The 15,299-nt window shown below is 43.9% G+C and overlaps 1 protein-coding gene across 1 annotated transcript in view; it reads left to right on the top strand.

The window, feature by feature from the left end:
- gbe1b (1,4-alpha-glucan branching enzyme 1b) overlaps positions 1 to 15,299 on the top strand; it is a 324,598-nt gene that overhangs the window by 53,108 nt on the left and 256,191 nt on the right. The window contains exon 3 of the mRNA XM_090224112.1: positions 12,573 to 12,688. Within this exon, the coding sequence (XP_090080238.1) occupies positions 12,573 to 12,688 (116 nt within the window). The remainder of the gene's footprint in view (positions 1 to 12,572; positions 12,689 to 15,299) is intronic.

The raw sequence follows: 15,299 nt of genomic DNA, 5'->3' as shown, positions 1-15,299 counted from the left end.
TCATACTATGACTGACCCTGTAAAACAACACCTATCCTATTACTATGACTGGCCCTGTAAAACAACACCTATCATACTACTATGACTGACCCTGTAAAATAACACCTATCATGACTGACCCTGTAAAACAACACCTATCGTACTACTATGACTGACCCTGTACAACAACACCTATCATACTACTATGACTGACCCTGTAAAACACCTATCGTACTACGATGACTGACCCTGTAAAACAACACCTATCATACAACTATGACTGACCCTGTAAAGCAACACCTATCATGACTGACCCTGTAAAACAACACCTATCATGCTACTATGACTGACCCTGTAAAACAACACCTATCATGACTGACCCTGTAAAACAACACCTATCATGACTGACCCTGTAAAACACCCATCATGACTGACCCTGTAAAACAACACATTTCACTGCACCTACCTGGTGTATGTGGCCATTTTTTATTCATTTAAAGCTAATTGTAACACCACTGTTGTAAAGAAGCAGGCCAGGTTAATGGTAACACCACTGTTGTAAAGAAGCAGGCCAGGTTAATGGTAACACCACTGTTGTAAAAGAAGCAGTGGTGTTACCGTTAACCTGGCCTGCTTCTTAACAACAGTGGTGTTACCATTAACCTGGCCTGCTTCTTTTACAACAGTGGTGTTACCATTAACCTGGCCTGCTTCTTTACAACAGTGGTGTTACCCTACCGGTCAGGCTCTGGCTCCCTACCGGTCAGGCTCTGGCTCCCTACCGGTCAGGCTCTGGCTCTCTACCGGTCAGGCTCTGGCTCCCTACCGGTCAGGCTCTGGCTCCCTACCGGTCAGGCTCTGGCTCCCTACCGGTCAGGCTCTGGCTCTCTTCCGGTCAGGCTCTGGCTCTCTTCCGGTCAGGCTCTGGCTCTCTACCGGTCAGGCTCTGGCTCTCTACCGGTCAGGCTCTGGCTCTCTACCGGTCAGGCTCTGGCTCTCTACCGGTCAGGCTCTGGCTCTCTACCGGTCAGGCTCTGGCTCTCTACCGGTCAGGCTCTGGCTCCCTACCGGTCAGGCTCTGGCTCCCTACCGGTCAGGCTCTGGCTCCCTATCGGTCAGGCTCTGGCTCTCTACCGGTCAGGCTCTGGCTCTCTACCGGACAGGCTCTGGCTCTCTACCGGTCAGGCTCTAGCTCTCCCATCAGAGTAGACCCATTTCAGAACGTCTCTCCTGTTAGAGTAGACCCACTAGTATCAGAACGTCTCTCCCGTTACAGAGTAGACCCACTAGTATCAGAACGTCTCTCCTGTTACAGAGTAGACCCACTAGTATCAGAACGTCTCTCCTGTTAGAGTAGACCCACTAGTATCAGAACGTCTCTCCCGTTACAGAGTAGACCCACTAGTATTAGAACGTCTCTCCTGTTACAGAGTAGACCCACTAGTATCAGAACGTCTCTCCTGTTAGAGTAGACCCACTAGTATCAGAACGTCTCTCCTGTTAGAGTAGACCAACTAGTATCAGAACTTCTCTCCTGTTAGAGTAGACCCACTAGTATCAGAACGTCTCTCCCGTTACAGAGTAGACCCACTAGTATCAGAACGTCTCTCCCGTTACAGAGTAGACCCACTAGTATCAGAACTTCTCTCCTGTTAGAGTAGACCCACTAGTATCAGAACGTCTCTCCTGTTACAGAGTAGACCCACTAGTATCAGAACGTCTCTCCTGTTACAGAGTAGACCCACTAGTATCAGAACGTCTCTCCCGTTACAGAGTAGACCCACTAGTATCCGAACGTCTCTCCCGTTACAGAGTAGACCCACTAGTATCAGAACGTCTCTCCCGTTACAGAGTAGACCCACTAGTATCAGAACGTCTCTCCTGTTAGAGTAGACCCACTAGTATCAGAACGTCTCTCCCGTTACAGAGTAGACCCACTAGTATCAGAACGTCTCTCCTGTTACAGAGTAGACCCACTAGTATCAGAACGTCTCTCCTGTTAGAGTAGACCCACTAGTATCAGAACGTCTCTCCCGTTACAGAGTAGACCCACTAGTATTAGAACGTCTCTCCTGTTACAGAGTAGACCCACTAGTATCAGAACGTCTCTCCTGTTAGAGTAGACCCACTAGTATCAGAACGTCTCTCCTGTTAGAGTAGACCAACTAGTATCAGAACTTCTCTCCTGTTAGAGTAGACCCACTAGTATCAGAACGTCTCTCCCGTTACAGAGTAGACCCACTAGTATCAGAACGTCTCTCCCGTTACAGAGTAGACCCACTAGTATCAGAACTTCTCTCCTGTTAGAGTAGACCCACTAGTATCAGAACGTCTCTCCTGTTACAGAGTAGACCCACTAGTATCAGAACGTCTCTCCTGTTACAGAGTAGACCCACTAGTATCAGAACGTCTCTCCCGTTACAGAGTAGACCCACTAGTATCCGAACGTCTCTCCCGTTACAGAGTAGACCCACTAGTATCAGAACGTCTCTCCCGTTACAGAGTAGACCCACTAGTATCAGAACGTCTCTCCTGTTAGAGTAGACCCACTAGTATCAGAACGTCTCTCCTGTTAGAGTAGACCCACTAGTATCAGAACGTCTCTCCTGTTAGAGTAGACCCACTAGTATCAGAACGTCTCTCCTGTTAGAGTAGACCCACTAGTATCAGAACGTCTCTCCCGTTACAGAGTAGACCCACTAGTATCAGAACGTCTCTCCTGTTACAGAGTAGACCCACTAGTATCAGAACGTCTCTCCTGTTACAGAGTAGACCCACTAGTATCAGAACGTCTCTCCTGTTACAGAGTAGACCCACTAGTATCAGAACGTCTCTCCTGTTACAGAGTAGACCCACTAGTATCAGAACGTCTCTCCCGTTACAGAGTAGACCCACTAGTATCAGAACGTCTCTCCTGTTACAGAGTAGACCCACTAGTATCAGAACGTCTCTCCTGTTAGAGTAGACCCACTAGTATCAGAACGTCTCTCCTGTTACAGAGTAGACCCACTAGTATCAGAACGTCTCTCCTGTTACAGAGTAGACCCACTAGTATCAGAACGTCTCTCATGTTACAGAGTAGACCCACTAGTATCAGAACGTCTCTCCTGTTACAGAGTAGACGCACTAGTATCAGAACGTCTCTCCTGTTACAGAGTAGATCCACTAGTATCAGAACGTCTCTCCTGTTACAGAGTAGACCCACTAGTATGAGAACGTCTCTCCTGTTACAGAGTAGACCCACTAGTATCAGAACGTCTCTCCTGTTAGAGTAGACCCACTAGTATCAGAACGTCTCTCCTGTTACAGAGTAGACCCACTAGTATCAGAATGTCTCTCCCGTTACAGAGTAGACCCACTAGTATGAGAACGTCTCTCCTGTTACAGAGTAGACCCACTAGTATCAGAATGTCTCTCCCGTTACAGAGTAGACCCACTAGTATGAGAACGTCTCTCCTGTTACAGAGTAGACCCACTAGTATCAGAACGTCTCTCCTGTTACAGAGTAGACCCACTAGTATCAGAACGTCTCTCCTGTTACAGTAGACCCACTAGTATCAGAACGTCTCTCCTGTTAGAGTAGACCCACTAGTATCAGAACGTCTCTCCTGTTAGAGTAGACCCACTAGTATCAGAACGTCTCTCCTGTTAGAGTAGACCCACTAGTATCAGAACGTCTCTCCTGTTACAGAGTAGACCCACTAGTATCAGAACGTCTCTCCTGTTACAGAGTAGACCCACTAGTATCAGAACGTCTCTCCTGTTACAGAGTAGACCCACTAGTATCAGAACGTCTCTCCTGTTACAGAGTAGACCCACTAGTATCAGAACGTCTCTCCTGTTACAGAGTAGACCCACTAGTATCAGAACGTCTCTCCCGTTACAGAGTAGACCCACTAGTATCAGAACGTCTCTCCTGTTACAGAGTAGACCCACTAGTATCAGAACGTCTCTCCTGTTACAGAGTAGACCCACTAGTATCAGAACGTCTCTCCTGTTACAGAGTAGACCCACTAGTATCAGAACGTCTCTCCTGTTAGAGTAGACCCACTAGTATCAGAACGTCTCTCCCGTTACAGAGTAGACCCACTAGTATCAGAACGTCTCTCCTGTTAGAGTAGACCCACTAGTATCAGAACGTCTCTCCTGTTACAGAGTAGACCCACTAGTATCAGAACGTCTCTCCTGTTAGAGTAGACCCACTAGTATCAGAACGTCTCTCCTGTTAGAGTAGACCCACTAGTATCAGAACGTCTCTCCTGTTACAGAGTAGACCCACTAGTATCAGAACGTCTCTCCTGTTACAGAGTAGACCCACTAGTATCCGAACGTCTCTCCCGTTACAGAGTAGACCCACTAGTATCAGAACGTCTCTCCCGTTACAGAGTAGACCCACTAGTATCAGAACGTCTCTCCTGTTAGAGTAGACCCACTAGTATCAGAACGTCTCTCCTGTTAGAGTAGACCCACTAGTATCAGAACGTCTCTCCTGTTAGAGTAGACCCACTAGTATCAGAACGTCTCTCCTGTTAGAGTAGACCCACTAGTATCAGAACGTCTCTCCCGTTACAGAGTAGACCCACTAGTATCAGAACGTCTCTCCTGTTACAGAGTAGACCCACTAGTATCAGAACGTCTCTCCCGTTACAGAGTAGACCCACTAGTATCAGAACGTCTCTCCCGTTACAGAGTAGACCCACTAGTATCAGAACGTCTCTCCTGTTAGAGTAGACCCACTAGTATCAGAACGTCTCTCCTGTTACAGAGTAGACCCACTAGTATCAGAACGTCTCTCCTGTTAGAGTAGACCCACTAGTATCAGAACGTCTCTCCTGTTAGAGTAGACCCACTAGTATCAGAACGTCTCTCCTGTTAGAGTAGACCCACTAGTATCAGAACGTCTCTCCTGTTAGAGTAGACCCACTAGTATCAGAACGTCTCTCCTGTTACAGAGTAGACCCACTAGTATCAGAACGTCTCTCCTGTTACAGAGTAGACCCACTAGTATCAGAACGTCTCTCCTGTTACAGAGTAGACCCACTAGTATCAGAACGTCTCTCCTGTTACAGAGTAGACCCACTAGTATCAGAACGTCTCTCCCGTTGCAGAGTAGACCCACTAGTATCAGAACGTCTCTCCTGTTACAGAGTAGACCCACTAGTATCAGAACGTATCTCCTGTTAGAGTAGACCCACTAGTATCAGAACGTCTCTCCTGTTACAGAGTAGACCCACTAGTATCAGAACGTCTCTCCTGTTACAGAGTAGACGCACTAGTATCAGAACGTCTCTCCTGTTACAGATTAGATCCACTAGTATCAGAACGTCTCTCCTGTTACAGAGTAGACCCACTAGTATGAGAACGTCTCTCCTGTTACAGAGTAGACCCACTAGTATCAGAACGTCTCTCCTGTTAGAGTAGACCCACTAGTATCAGAACGTCTCTCCTGTTACAGAGTAGACCCACTAGTATCAGAATGTCTCTCCCGTTACAGAGTAGACCCACTAGTATGAGAACGTCTCTCCTGTTACAGAGTAGACCCACTAGTATCAGAATGTCTCTCCCGTTACAGAGTAGACCCACTAGTATGAGAACGTCTCTCCTGTTACAGAGTAGACCCACTAGTATCAGAACGTCTCTCCTGTTACAGAGTAGACCCACTAGTATCAGAACGTCTCTCCTGTTACAGTAGACCCACTAGTATCAGAACGTCTCTCCTGTTAGAGTAGACCCACTAGTATCAGAACGTCTCTCCTGTTAGAGTAGACCCACTAGTATCAGAACGTCTCTCCTGTTACAGAGTAGACCCACTAGTATCAGAACGTCTCTCCTGTTACAGAGTAGACCCACTTGTATCAGAACGTCTCTCCTGTTACAGAGTAGACCCACTAGTATCAGAACGTCTCTCCTGTTACAGAGTAGACCCACTAGTATCAGAACGTCTCTCCTGTTACAGAGTAGACCCACTAGTATCAGAACGTCTCTCCTGTTAGAGTAGACCCACTAGTATCAGAACGTCTCTCCCGTTACAGAGTAGACCCACTAGTATCAGAACGTCTCTCCTGTTACAGAGTAGACCCACTAGTATCAGAACGTCTCTCCTGTTACAGAGTAGACCCACTAGTATCAGAACGTCTCTCCTGTTACAGAGTAGACCCACTAGTATCAGAACGTCTCTCCCGTTACAGAGTAGACCCACTAGTATCAGAACGTCTCTCCTGTTAGAGTAGACCCACTAGTATCAGAACGTCTCTCCTGTTACAGAGTAGACCCACTAGTATCAGAACGTCTCTCCTGTTAGAGTAGACCCACTAGTATCAGAACGTCTCTCCTGTTACAGAGTAGACCCACTAGTATCAGAACGTCTCTCCTGTTAGAGTAGACCCACTAGTATCAGAACGTCTCTCCCGTTACAGAGTAGACCCACTAGTATCAGAACGTCTCTCCTGTTACAGAGTAGACCCACTAGTATCAGAACGTCTCTCCTGTTAGAGTAGACCCACTAGTATCAGAACGTCTCTCCCGTTACAGAGTAGACCCACTAGTATCAGAACGTCTCTCCTGTTAGAGTAGACCCACTAGTATCAGAACTTCTCTCCTGTTAGAGTAGACCCATTAGTATCAGAACGTCTCTCCTGTTACAGTAGACCCACTAGTATCAGAACGTCTCTCCTGTTAGAGTAGACCCACTAGTATCAGAACGTCTCTCCTGTTAGAGTAGACCCACTAGTATCAGAACGTCTCTCCTGTTACAGAGTAGACCCACTAGTATCAGAACGTCTCTCCTGTTAGAGTAGACCCACTAGTATCAGAACGTCTCTCCTGTTACAGATTAGACCCACTAGTATCAGAACGTCTCTCCTGTTAGAGTAAACCCACTAGTATCAGAACGTCTCTCCTGTTACAGAGTAGACCCACTAGTATCAGAACGTCTCTCCTGTTAGAGTAGACCCACTAGTATCAGAACTATTTCTAAAATGCTTTGTGTGTTTTTTACATTGAATGACACACTGGAGTTCAATACTTTCTTCTGATTTAGAATAGGAGTGGTATAGCCAACATATCGGATGTGAGACAGTGCTGTCATGCACCATGTGGCCACTCTCTCTCTCTCTCTCTCTCTCTCTCTCTCTTTCTCTCACACACAGACATACACAGGAATGAAGGGAGCACGTTTTAATGAGGGCCAGGAGTGAAGTCATATTTTGTTTTAAATTTATTTATTTTTTTATCAGTAGCTTTGCTATAGATCATTTTCCCTCCAGGTCTACGCCATGCAGAGGGAGAAGGGATGGAGAGAGAACAAGGGAAAGGAAGCAGAAAGAAGATATTCTTTAGAATGAGAAAATAAGCTTCAGAGCGTGCATGAGAAAGAGAGAGGGATAGTGAGGGATTTTGAAAGTAGAGGTACAAAATGATGGAGTGTTTCCTCAAGTTAGATGCTCTGTTCTCACGGAGGAGCTACTCTGTGATTTATAAAGATGGGTGTTATAACAAAACAATTTATGAATTAAAAAAGTGTTTCTGGAAAGATGTTTATCTTCAGCAATGTTTTTTCCGATTGGCTACTTTGATTGTTGATCATCCGTAAAAATATAATAAAATGTTGGGAGAGTCAGCCGGTAGGCATGTCAATTCATTTGGTTTTTGGTTGACAAACTTCTCCGCTTTTTTATATTTCGCTCTTTGCGTTCATGCATTTGTTAATTAAAAGTTACTACTGTGAAGTGAACATGTTTTAAGATAAGAAGAATTTAACATTAAAGTTTAGCTAAAGAAATATTTAACGCTTACTTTGTTTTAGTGATGGGACGCATGATACCAAATCTACGAGGCTTGATTCAAATGTACAAGTAGTCTGATCCAATACCACTGTGGTCGTCGTGATGCTCCTTCCCAATACATTTTCAAGGGTCTTATTCTGGTGACACGATCGATGCCCTGCTGCCGTTACATAATGAATATATCTGTGATTTTAAAGCTCTGCTGTGGTTATATTCATTATGTCTCTGTGGTTATATTCATTATGTCTCTGTGGTTATATTCATTATGTCTCTGTGGTTATATTCATTATGTCTCTGTGGTTATATTCATTATGTCTCTGTGGTTATATTCATTATGTCTCTGGTTATATTCATTATGTCTCTGTGGTTATATTCATTATGTCTCTGTGGTTATATTCATTATGTCTCTGTGGTTTAAAGCTTTGCTGTGGTTATATTCATTATGTCTCTGTGGTTATATTCATTATGTCTCTGTGGTTATATTCATTATGTCTCTGTGGTTATATTCATTATGTCTCTGTGGTTATATTCATTATGTCTCTGTGGTTATATTCATTATGTCTCTGTGGTTTAAAGCTTTGCTGTGGTTATATTCATTATGTCTCTGTGGTTATATTCATTATGTCTCTGTGGTTATATTCATTATGTCTCTGTGGTTATATTCATTATGTCTCTGTGGTTTAAAGCTTTGCTGTGGTTATATACATTATGTCTCTGTGGTTATATTCATTATGTCTCTGTGGTTATATTCATTATGTCTCTGTGGTTATATTCATTATGTCTCTGTGGTTATATTCATTATGTCTCTGTGGTTATATTCATTATGTCTCTGTGGTTATATTCATTATGTCTCTGTGGTTTAAAGCTTTGCTGTGGTTATATACATTATGTCTCTGTGGTTATATTCATTATGTCTCTGTGGTTATATTCATTATGTCTCTGTGGTTATATTCATTATGTCTCTGTGGTTTAAAGCTTTGCTGTGGTTATATTCATTATGTCTCTGTGGTTATATTCATTATGTCACTGTGGTTATATTCATTATGTCTCTGTGGTTATATTCATTATGTCTCTGTGGTTATATTCATTATGTCTCTGTGGTTATATTCATTATGTCTCTGTGGTTATATTCATTATGTCTCTGTGGTTATATTCATTATGTCTCTGTGGTTTAAAGCTTTGCTGTGGTTATATTCATTATGTCTCTGTGGTTATATTCATTATGTCTCTGTGGTTATATTCATTATGTCTCTGTGGTTATATTCATTATGTCTCTGTGGTTTAAAGCTTTGCTGTGGTTATATTCATTATGTCTCTGTGGTTATATTCATTATGTCTCTGTGGTTATATTCATTATGTCTCTGTGGTTATATTCATTATGTCTCTGTGGTTATATTCATTATGTCTCTGTGGTTATATTCATTATGTCTCTGTGGTTATATTCATTATGTCTCTGTGGTTATATTCATTATGTCTCTGTGGTTTAAAGCTTTGCTGTGGTTATATTCATTATGTCTCTGTGGTTATATTCATTATGTCTCTGTGGTTATATTCATTATGTCTCTGTGGTTATATTCATTATGTCTCTGTGGTTTAAAGCTTTGCTGTGGTTATATTCATTATGTCTCTGTGGTTATATTCATTATGTCTCTGTGGTTATATTCATTATGTCTCTGTGGTTATATTCATTATGTCTCTGTGGTTATATTCATTATGTCTCTGTGGTTATATTCATTATGTCTCTGTGGTTATATTCATTATGTCTCTGTGGTTATATTCATTATGTCTCTGTGGTTTAAAGCTTTGCTGTGGTTATATTCATTATGTCTCTGTGGTTATATTCATTATGTCTCTGTGGTTATATTCATTATGTCTCTGTGGTTATATTCATTATGTCTCTGTGGTTATATTCATTATGTCTCTGTGGTTATATTCATTATGTCTCTGTGGTTATATTCATTATGTCTCTGTGGTTTAAAGCTTTGCTGTGGTTATATTCATTATGTCTCTGTGGTTATATTCATTATGTCTCTGTGGTTTAAAGCTTTGCTGTGGTTATATTCATTATGTCTCTGTGGTTATATTCATTATGTCTCTGTGGTTTAAAGCTTTGCTGTGGTTATATTCATTATGTCTCTGTGGTTTAAAGCTTTGCTGTGGTTATATTCATTATGTCTCTGTGGTTTAAAGCTTTGCTGTGGTTATATTCATTATGTCTCTGTGGTTATATTCATTATGTCTCTGTGGTTTAAAGCTTTGCTGTGGTTATATTCATTATGTCTCTGTGGTTATATTCATTATGTCTCTGTGGTTATATTCATTATGTCTCTGTGGTTTAAAGCTTTGCTGTGGTTATATTCATTATGTCTCTGTGGTTATATTCATTATGTCTCTGTGGTTATATTCATTATGTCTCTGTGGTTATATTCATTATGTCTCTGTGGTTATATTCATTATGTCTCTGTGGTTATATTCATTATGTCTCTGTGGTTTAAAGCGTCCGTGCCAAGACCGTAGTGGGCACATTCGCTATATAACGCGTTTCATTTCAGACAAAACCCATCAATAGATCTGAAAATGGAAATCCGTGTAACTTTTCCGTGCACTACATCACCACGCACAGCTTTTTATCGGCAACAAGTCAATTTGATGGAAACTCCTCGTTAAAATCGGGAAAATGTGCATATTGTTTTTATGCTGATTTTTTTTTTTTAAACGTATTTTTTAATTAAAAAAAAAAATGTCTTCTATATTCTCATGAAAATCTGTCGCCAATTGGTTAGAAACCTAGCTAGTGATGTAGTTTGCAGCTTTGAACATCACACTACCGTCTGACGGATGTAGGAACTGCTGGACAGAGAGTGCCGACCCCTGCTGGACAGAGAGTGCCGACCCCTGCTGGACAGAGAGTGCCGACCCCTTGTGGACAGAGAGTGCCGACCTCTGCTGGACAGAGAGTGCTGACCCCTGCCGACCCCTGCTGGACAGAGTGCTGACCCCTGCCTACCCCTGCTGGACAGAGTGCTGACCCCTGCCTACCCCTGCTGACCCCTGCCGACCCCTGCTGGACAGAGTGCTGACCCCTGCCTACCCCTGCTGGACAGAGTGCTGACCCCTGCCTACCCCTGCTGACCCCTGCCTACCCCTGCTGGACAGAGTGCTGACCCCTGCCTACCCCTGCTGGACAGAGTGCTGACCCCTGCCTATCCCTGCTGGACAGAGAGTGCCGACCCCTGCTGGACAGAGAGTACTGATGGATGAACTGCTGGACAGAGAGTGCTGACCCCTGCCGACACCTGCTGGAAAGAGTGCTGACCCATGCCTACCCCTGCTGGACAAAGTGCTGACCCCTACCTACCCCTGCTGGACAGAGAGTGCTGACCCCTGCCTACCCCTGCTGGACAGAGTGCCGACCCCTGCTGGACAGAGAGTGCTGACCCCTGCCTACCCCTGCTGGACAGAGTGCCGACCCCTGCTGGACAGAGAGTGCTGACCCCTGCCGACCCCTGCTGGACAGAGATTGCTGACCCCTGCCTACCCCTGCTGGACAGAGTGCCGACCCCTGCTGGACAGAGAGTGCTGACCCCTGCCGACCCCTGCTGGACAGAGATTGCTGACCCCTGCCTACCCCTGCTGGACAGAGTGCCGACCCCTGCTGGACAGAGATTGCTGACCCCTGCCTACCCCTGCTGGACAGAGTGCCGACCCCTGCTGGACAGAGATTGCTGACCCCTGCCTACCCCTGCTGGACAGAGTGCCGACCCCTGCTGGACAGAGAGTGCTGACCCCTGCCGACCCCTGCTGGACAGAGATTGCTGACCCCTGCCTACCCCTGCTGGACAGAGTGCCGACCCCTGCTGGACAGAGATTGCTGACCCCTGCTGGACAGAGAGTGCTGACCCCTGCCGACCCCTGCCTGAAGCTTTTTGTTTTTATCTAAATATTTCACCTTGTCAGGTGGAAAGATGACTCAAGGTCATAGACCCACACAGCAGAGGAATCGATCTGTAAATCGCAGTACACTAGTATTAAATATTTAGAGAGCCTATTTCCATTTGTTTTGCCCTCAGTGATTGTGAATAAACCAGCAGTTTTTGATAATGATCAATTATCTATTCAAAGGTCTTTATTTTATTTATATATATATATATATATAAACAAAACAAATGATTGTCAAGTGAGTTAAATACGATACAGGGGTGGTGATGCAGGGCGGTGATGCAGGGCGGTGATGCAGGGCGGTGATGGGGTGATGCAGGGCGGTGATTCAGGGTGGTGATGGAGTGATGCAGGGCAGTGATGCAGGGCAATGATGCAGGGCGGTGATGCGGTGATGCAGGGCGGTGATACAGTGCGGTGATGGGGTGATGCAGGGCGGTGATGCAGGGCGGTGATGCAGGGCGGTGATGGGGTGATGATGGGGTGATGCAGGGCGGTAATGCAGGGCAGTGATGCAGGGCGGTGATGGGGTGATGCAGGGCGGTGATGCAGGGCGGTGATGCAGGGCGGTGATACAGGACAGGTTGTGGCTGTTTCTCAGGAGCCTGCTGGTGGTTTTGTACTTAGTAAATATTCTAAATACTTTTAGTGACAATTTATTATCCATTTTGCAAAAACATGCCCACATATTGGGCAGAAAAACACAATGTCTGGCATCTCCCTGCTAGGCCGATATCAGACTACTTCACATTTAGGCAAATGTAGCTTATATTTTTATAGTACAGAAATCTAATACTATATAAATGATTGTATATACAATATGTGTAGTAGAAACATTAAATAAATCATGATCTTTCTTTTGTTTCATAGATGGTTGGGACAACTTCTCTCATCCGTACGAGAAGAAAGAGTTTGGAAAATGGGAACTGTGTCTGCCCCCCAAGCATGACAAGTCACCAGCCATTGAACACAACACCAAACTCAAGGTAGGCTTTACAGTACTGCTTTATATCCAGCTGGGCCTACAGTACTGCTATATATTATCCAGGTAGGCCTACTGTACTGCTATATACTATCCAGGTAGGCCTACTGTACTGCTATATATTATCCAGGTAGGCCTACTGTACTGCTATATACTATCCAGGTAGGCCTACTGTACTGCTATATATTATCCAGGTAGGCCTACAGTACTGCTATATATTATCCAGGTTGGCCTACAGTACTGCTATATATTATCCAGGTAGGCCTACTGTACTGCTATATATTATCCAGGTAGGCCTACAGTACTGCTATATATTATCCAGGTAGGCCTACTGTACTGCTATATATTATCCAGGTTGGCCTACTGTACTGCTATATGTTATCCAGGTAGGCCTACTGTACTGCTATATGTTATCCAGGTAGGCCTACAGTACTGCTATATATTATCCAGGTAGACCTACAGTACTGCTATATATTATCCAGGTAGGCCTACTGTACTGCTATATACTATCCAGGTAGGCCTACTGTACTGCTATATATTATCCAGGTAGGCCTACAGTACTGCTATATATTATCCAGGTAGGCCTACAGTACTGCTATATATTATCCAGGTAGGCCTACTGTACTGCTATATATTATCCAGGTAGGCCTACAGTACTGCTATATGTTATCCAGGTAGGCCTACAGTACTGCTATATGTTATCCAGGTAGGCCTACAGTACTGCTATATATTATCCAGGTAGGCCTACAGTACTGCTATATATTATCCAGGTAGACCTACTGTGCTGCTATATATTATCCAGGTAGACCTACAGTACTGCTATATGTTATCCAGGTAGGCCTACAGTACTTCTATATATTATCCAGGTAGGCCTACAGTACTGCTATATATTATCCAGGTAGACCTACAGTACTGCTATATATTATCCAGGTAGGCCTACTGTACTGCTATATATTTTCCAGGTTGGCCTACAGTACTGCTATATGTTATCCAGGTAGGCCTACAGTACTGCTATATGTTAAGGTAGGCCTACAGTACTGCTATATATTATCCAGGTTGGCCTACAGTACTGCTATATATTATCCAGGTAGGCCTACAGTACTGCTATATATTATCCAGGTAGGCCTACAGTACTGCTATATATTATCCAGTTAGGCCTACTGTACTGCTATATATTATCCAGGTAGATCTACAGTGCTGCTATATATTATCCAGGTAGGCCTACAGTACTGCTATATATTATCCAGGTAGGCCTACAGTACTGCTATATATTATCCAGGTAGGCCTACAGTACTGCTATATATTATCCAGGTAGGCCTACAGTACTGCTATATATTATCCAGGTAGACCTACTGTGCTGCTATATATTATCCAGGTAGGCCTACAGTACTGCTATATATTATCCAGGTAGGCCTACAGTACTGCTATATATTATCCAGGTAGACCTACAGTACTGCTATATGTTATCCAGGTACAGTACTGCTATATATTATCCAGGTAGGCCTACAGTACTGCTATATATTATCCAGGTAGGCCTACAGTACTGCTATATATTATCCAGGTAGGCCTACAGTACTGCTATATATTATCCAGGTAGGCCTACTGTACTGCTATATATTATCCAGGTAGGCCTACAGTACTGCTATATGTTATCCAGGTAGGCCTACAGTACTGCTATATGTTATCCAGGTAGGCCTACAGTACTGCTATATATTATCCAGGTAGGCCTACAGTACTGCTATATATTATCCAGGTAGGCCTACAGTACTGCTATATATTATCCAGGTAGGCCTACAGTACTGCTATATGTTATCCAGGTACAGTACTGCTATATATTATCCAGGTAGGCCTACAGTACTGCTATATATTATCCAGGTAGGCCTACAGTACTGCTATATATTATCCAGGTAGACCTACAGTGCTGCTATATATTATCCAGGTAGGCCTACTGTACTGCTATATACTATCCAGGTAGGCCTACTGTACTGCTATATTTTATCCAGGTTGGCCTACAGTACTGCTATATATTATCCAGGTAGGCCTACTGTACTGCTATATTTTATCCAGGTTGGCCTACTGTACTGCTATATATTAAGGTAGGTTTCTGAAGCTGCTACTTCCTCTTGGCCGGGTCTGATTTGTAACAGAGAATGTGCTCTCATTAGCTGGTTAAAGGGGCAAACCGCAGTTGAAATGGATAACATAGTGCGCTGTTTCAGTAAAAAGCCGAGGGGAGAGAAATTTAACCACTCTCAAATTCATAGACAGAGAAATGGATGCAAGGACTGACCATCCACGATACCAAAATGATAGTTTTAAGCGTGCTTTGAGGCTATACAGTGTTTGTTTACAAACGTGGGAGTAAAACATTGACTGCTGTGTATTATCGAGGTAGCCGACAACACTATAGTTTGGGTTCTGATTGGGTTATGCTCATAAGGCATGTATCAGTTATATTCTACATGAACCAATGGGTACATATCATACAGGTCCAGAAGTGGATGTAGCAACTGCATATTGCCCATTTTTTTTATTTTAAGTCTGTCTGCTAGACTCCTACACACAGTGGGTTGAAGCTAAGGAATTCAACTCTGTGGTAGAATCCAGAAGGATAG

The sequence above is a fragment of the Oncorhynchus mykiss genome, chromosome 27 (genome assembly GCF_057628025.1).
Source record: "Oncorhynchus mykiss isolate SJ-2025 chromosome 27, ASM5762802v1, whole genome shotgun sequence".
Lineage (NCBI taxonomy): Eukaryota > Metazoa > Chordata > Actinopteri > Salmoniformes > Salmonidae > Oncorhynchus > Oncorhynchus mykiss.
Note: the sequence above shows the minus strand (reverse complement) of the source record. Positions and strands in the feature narration are given on the sequence as shown.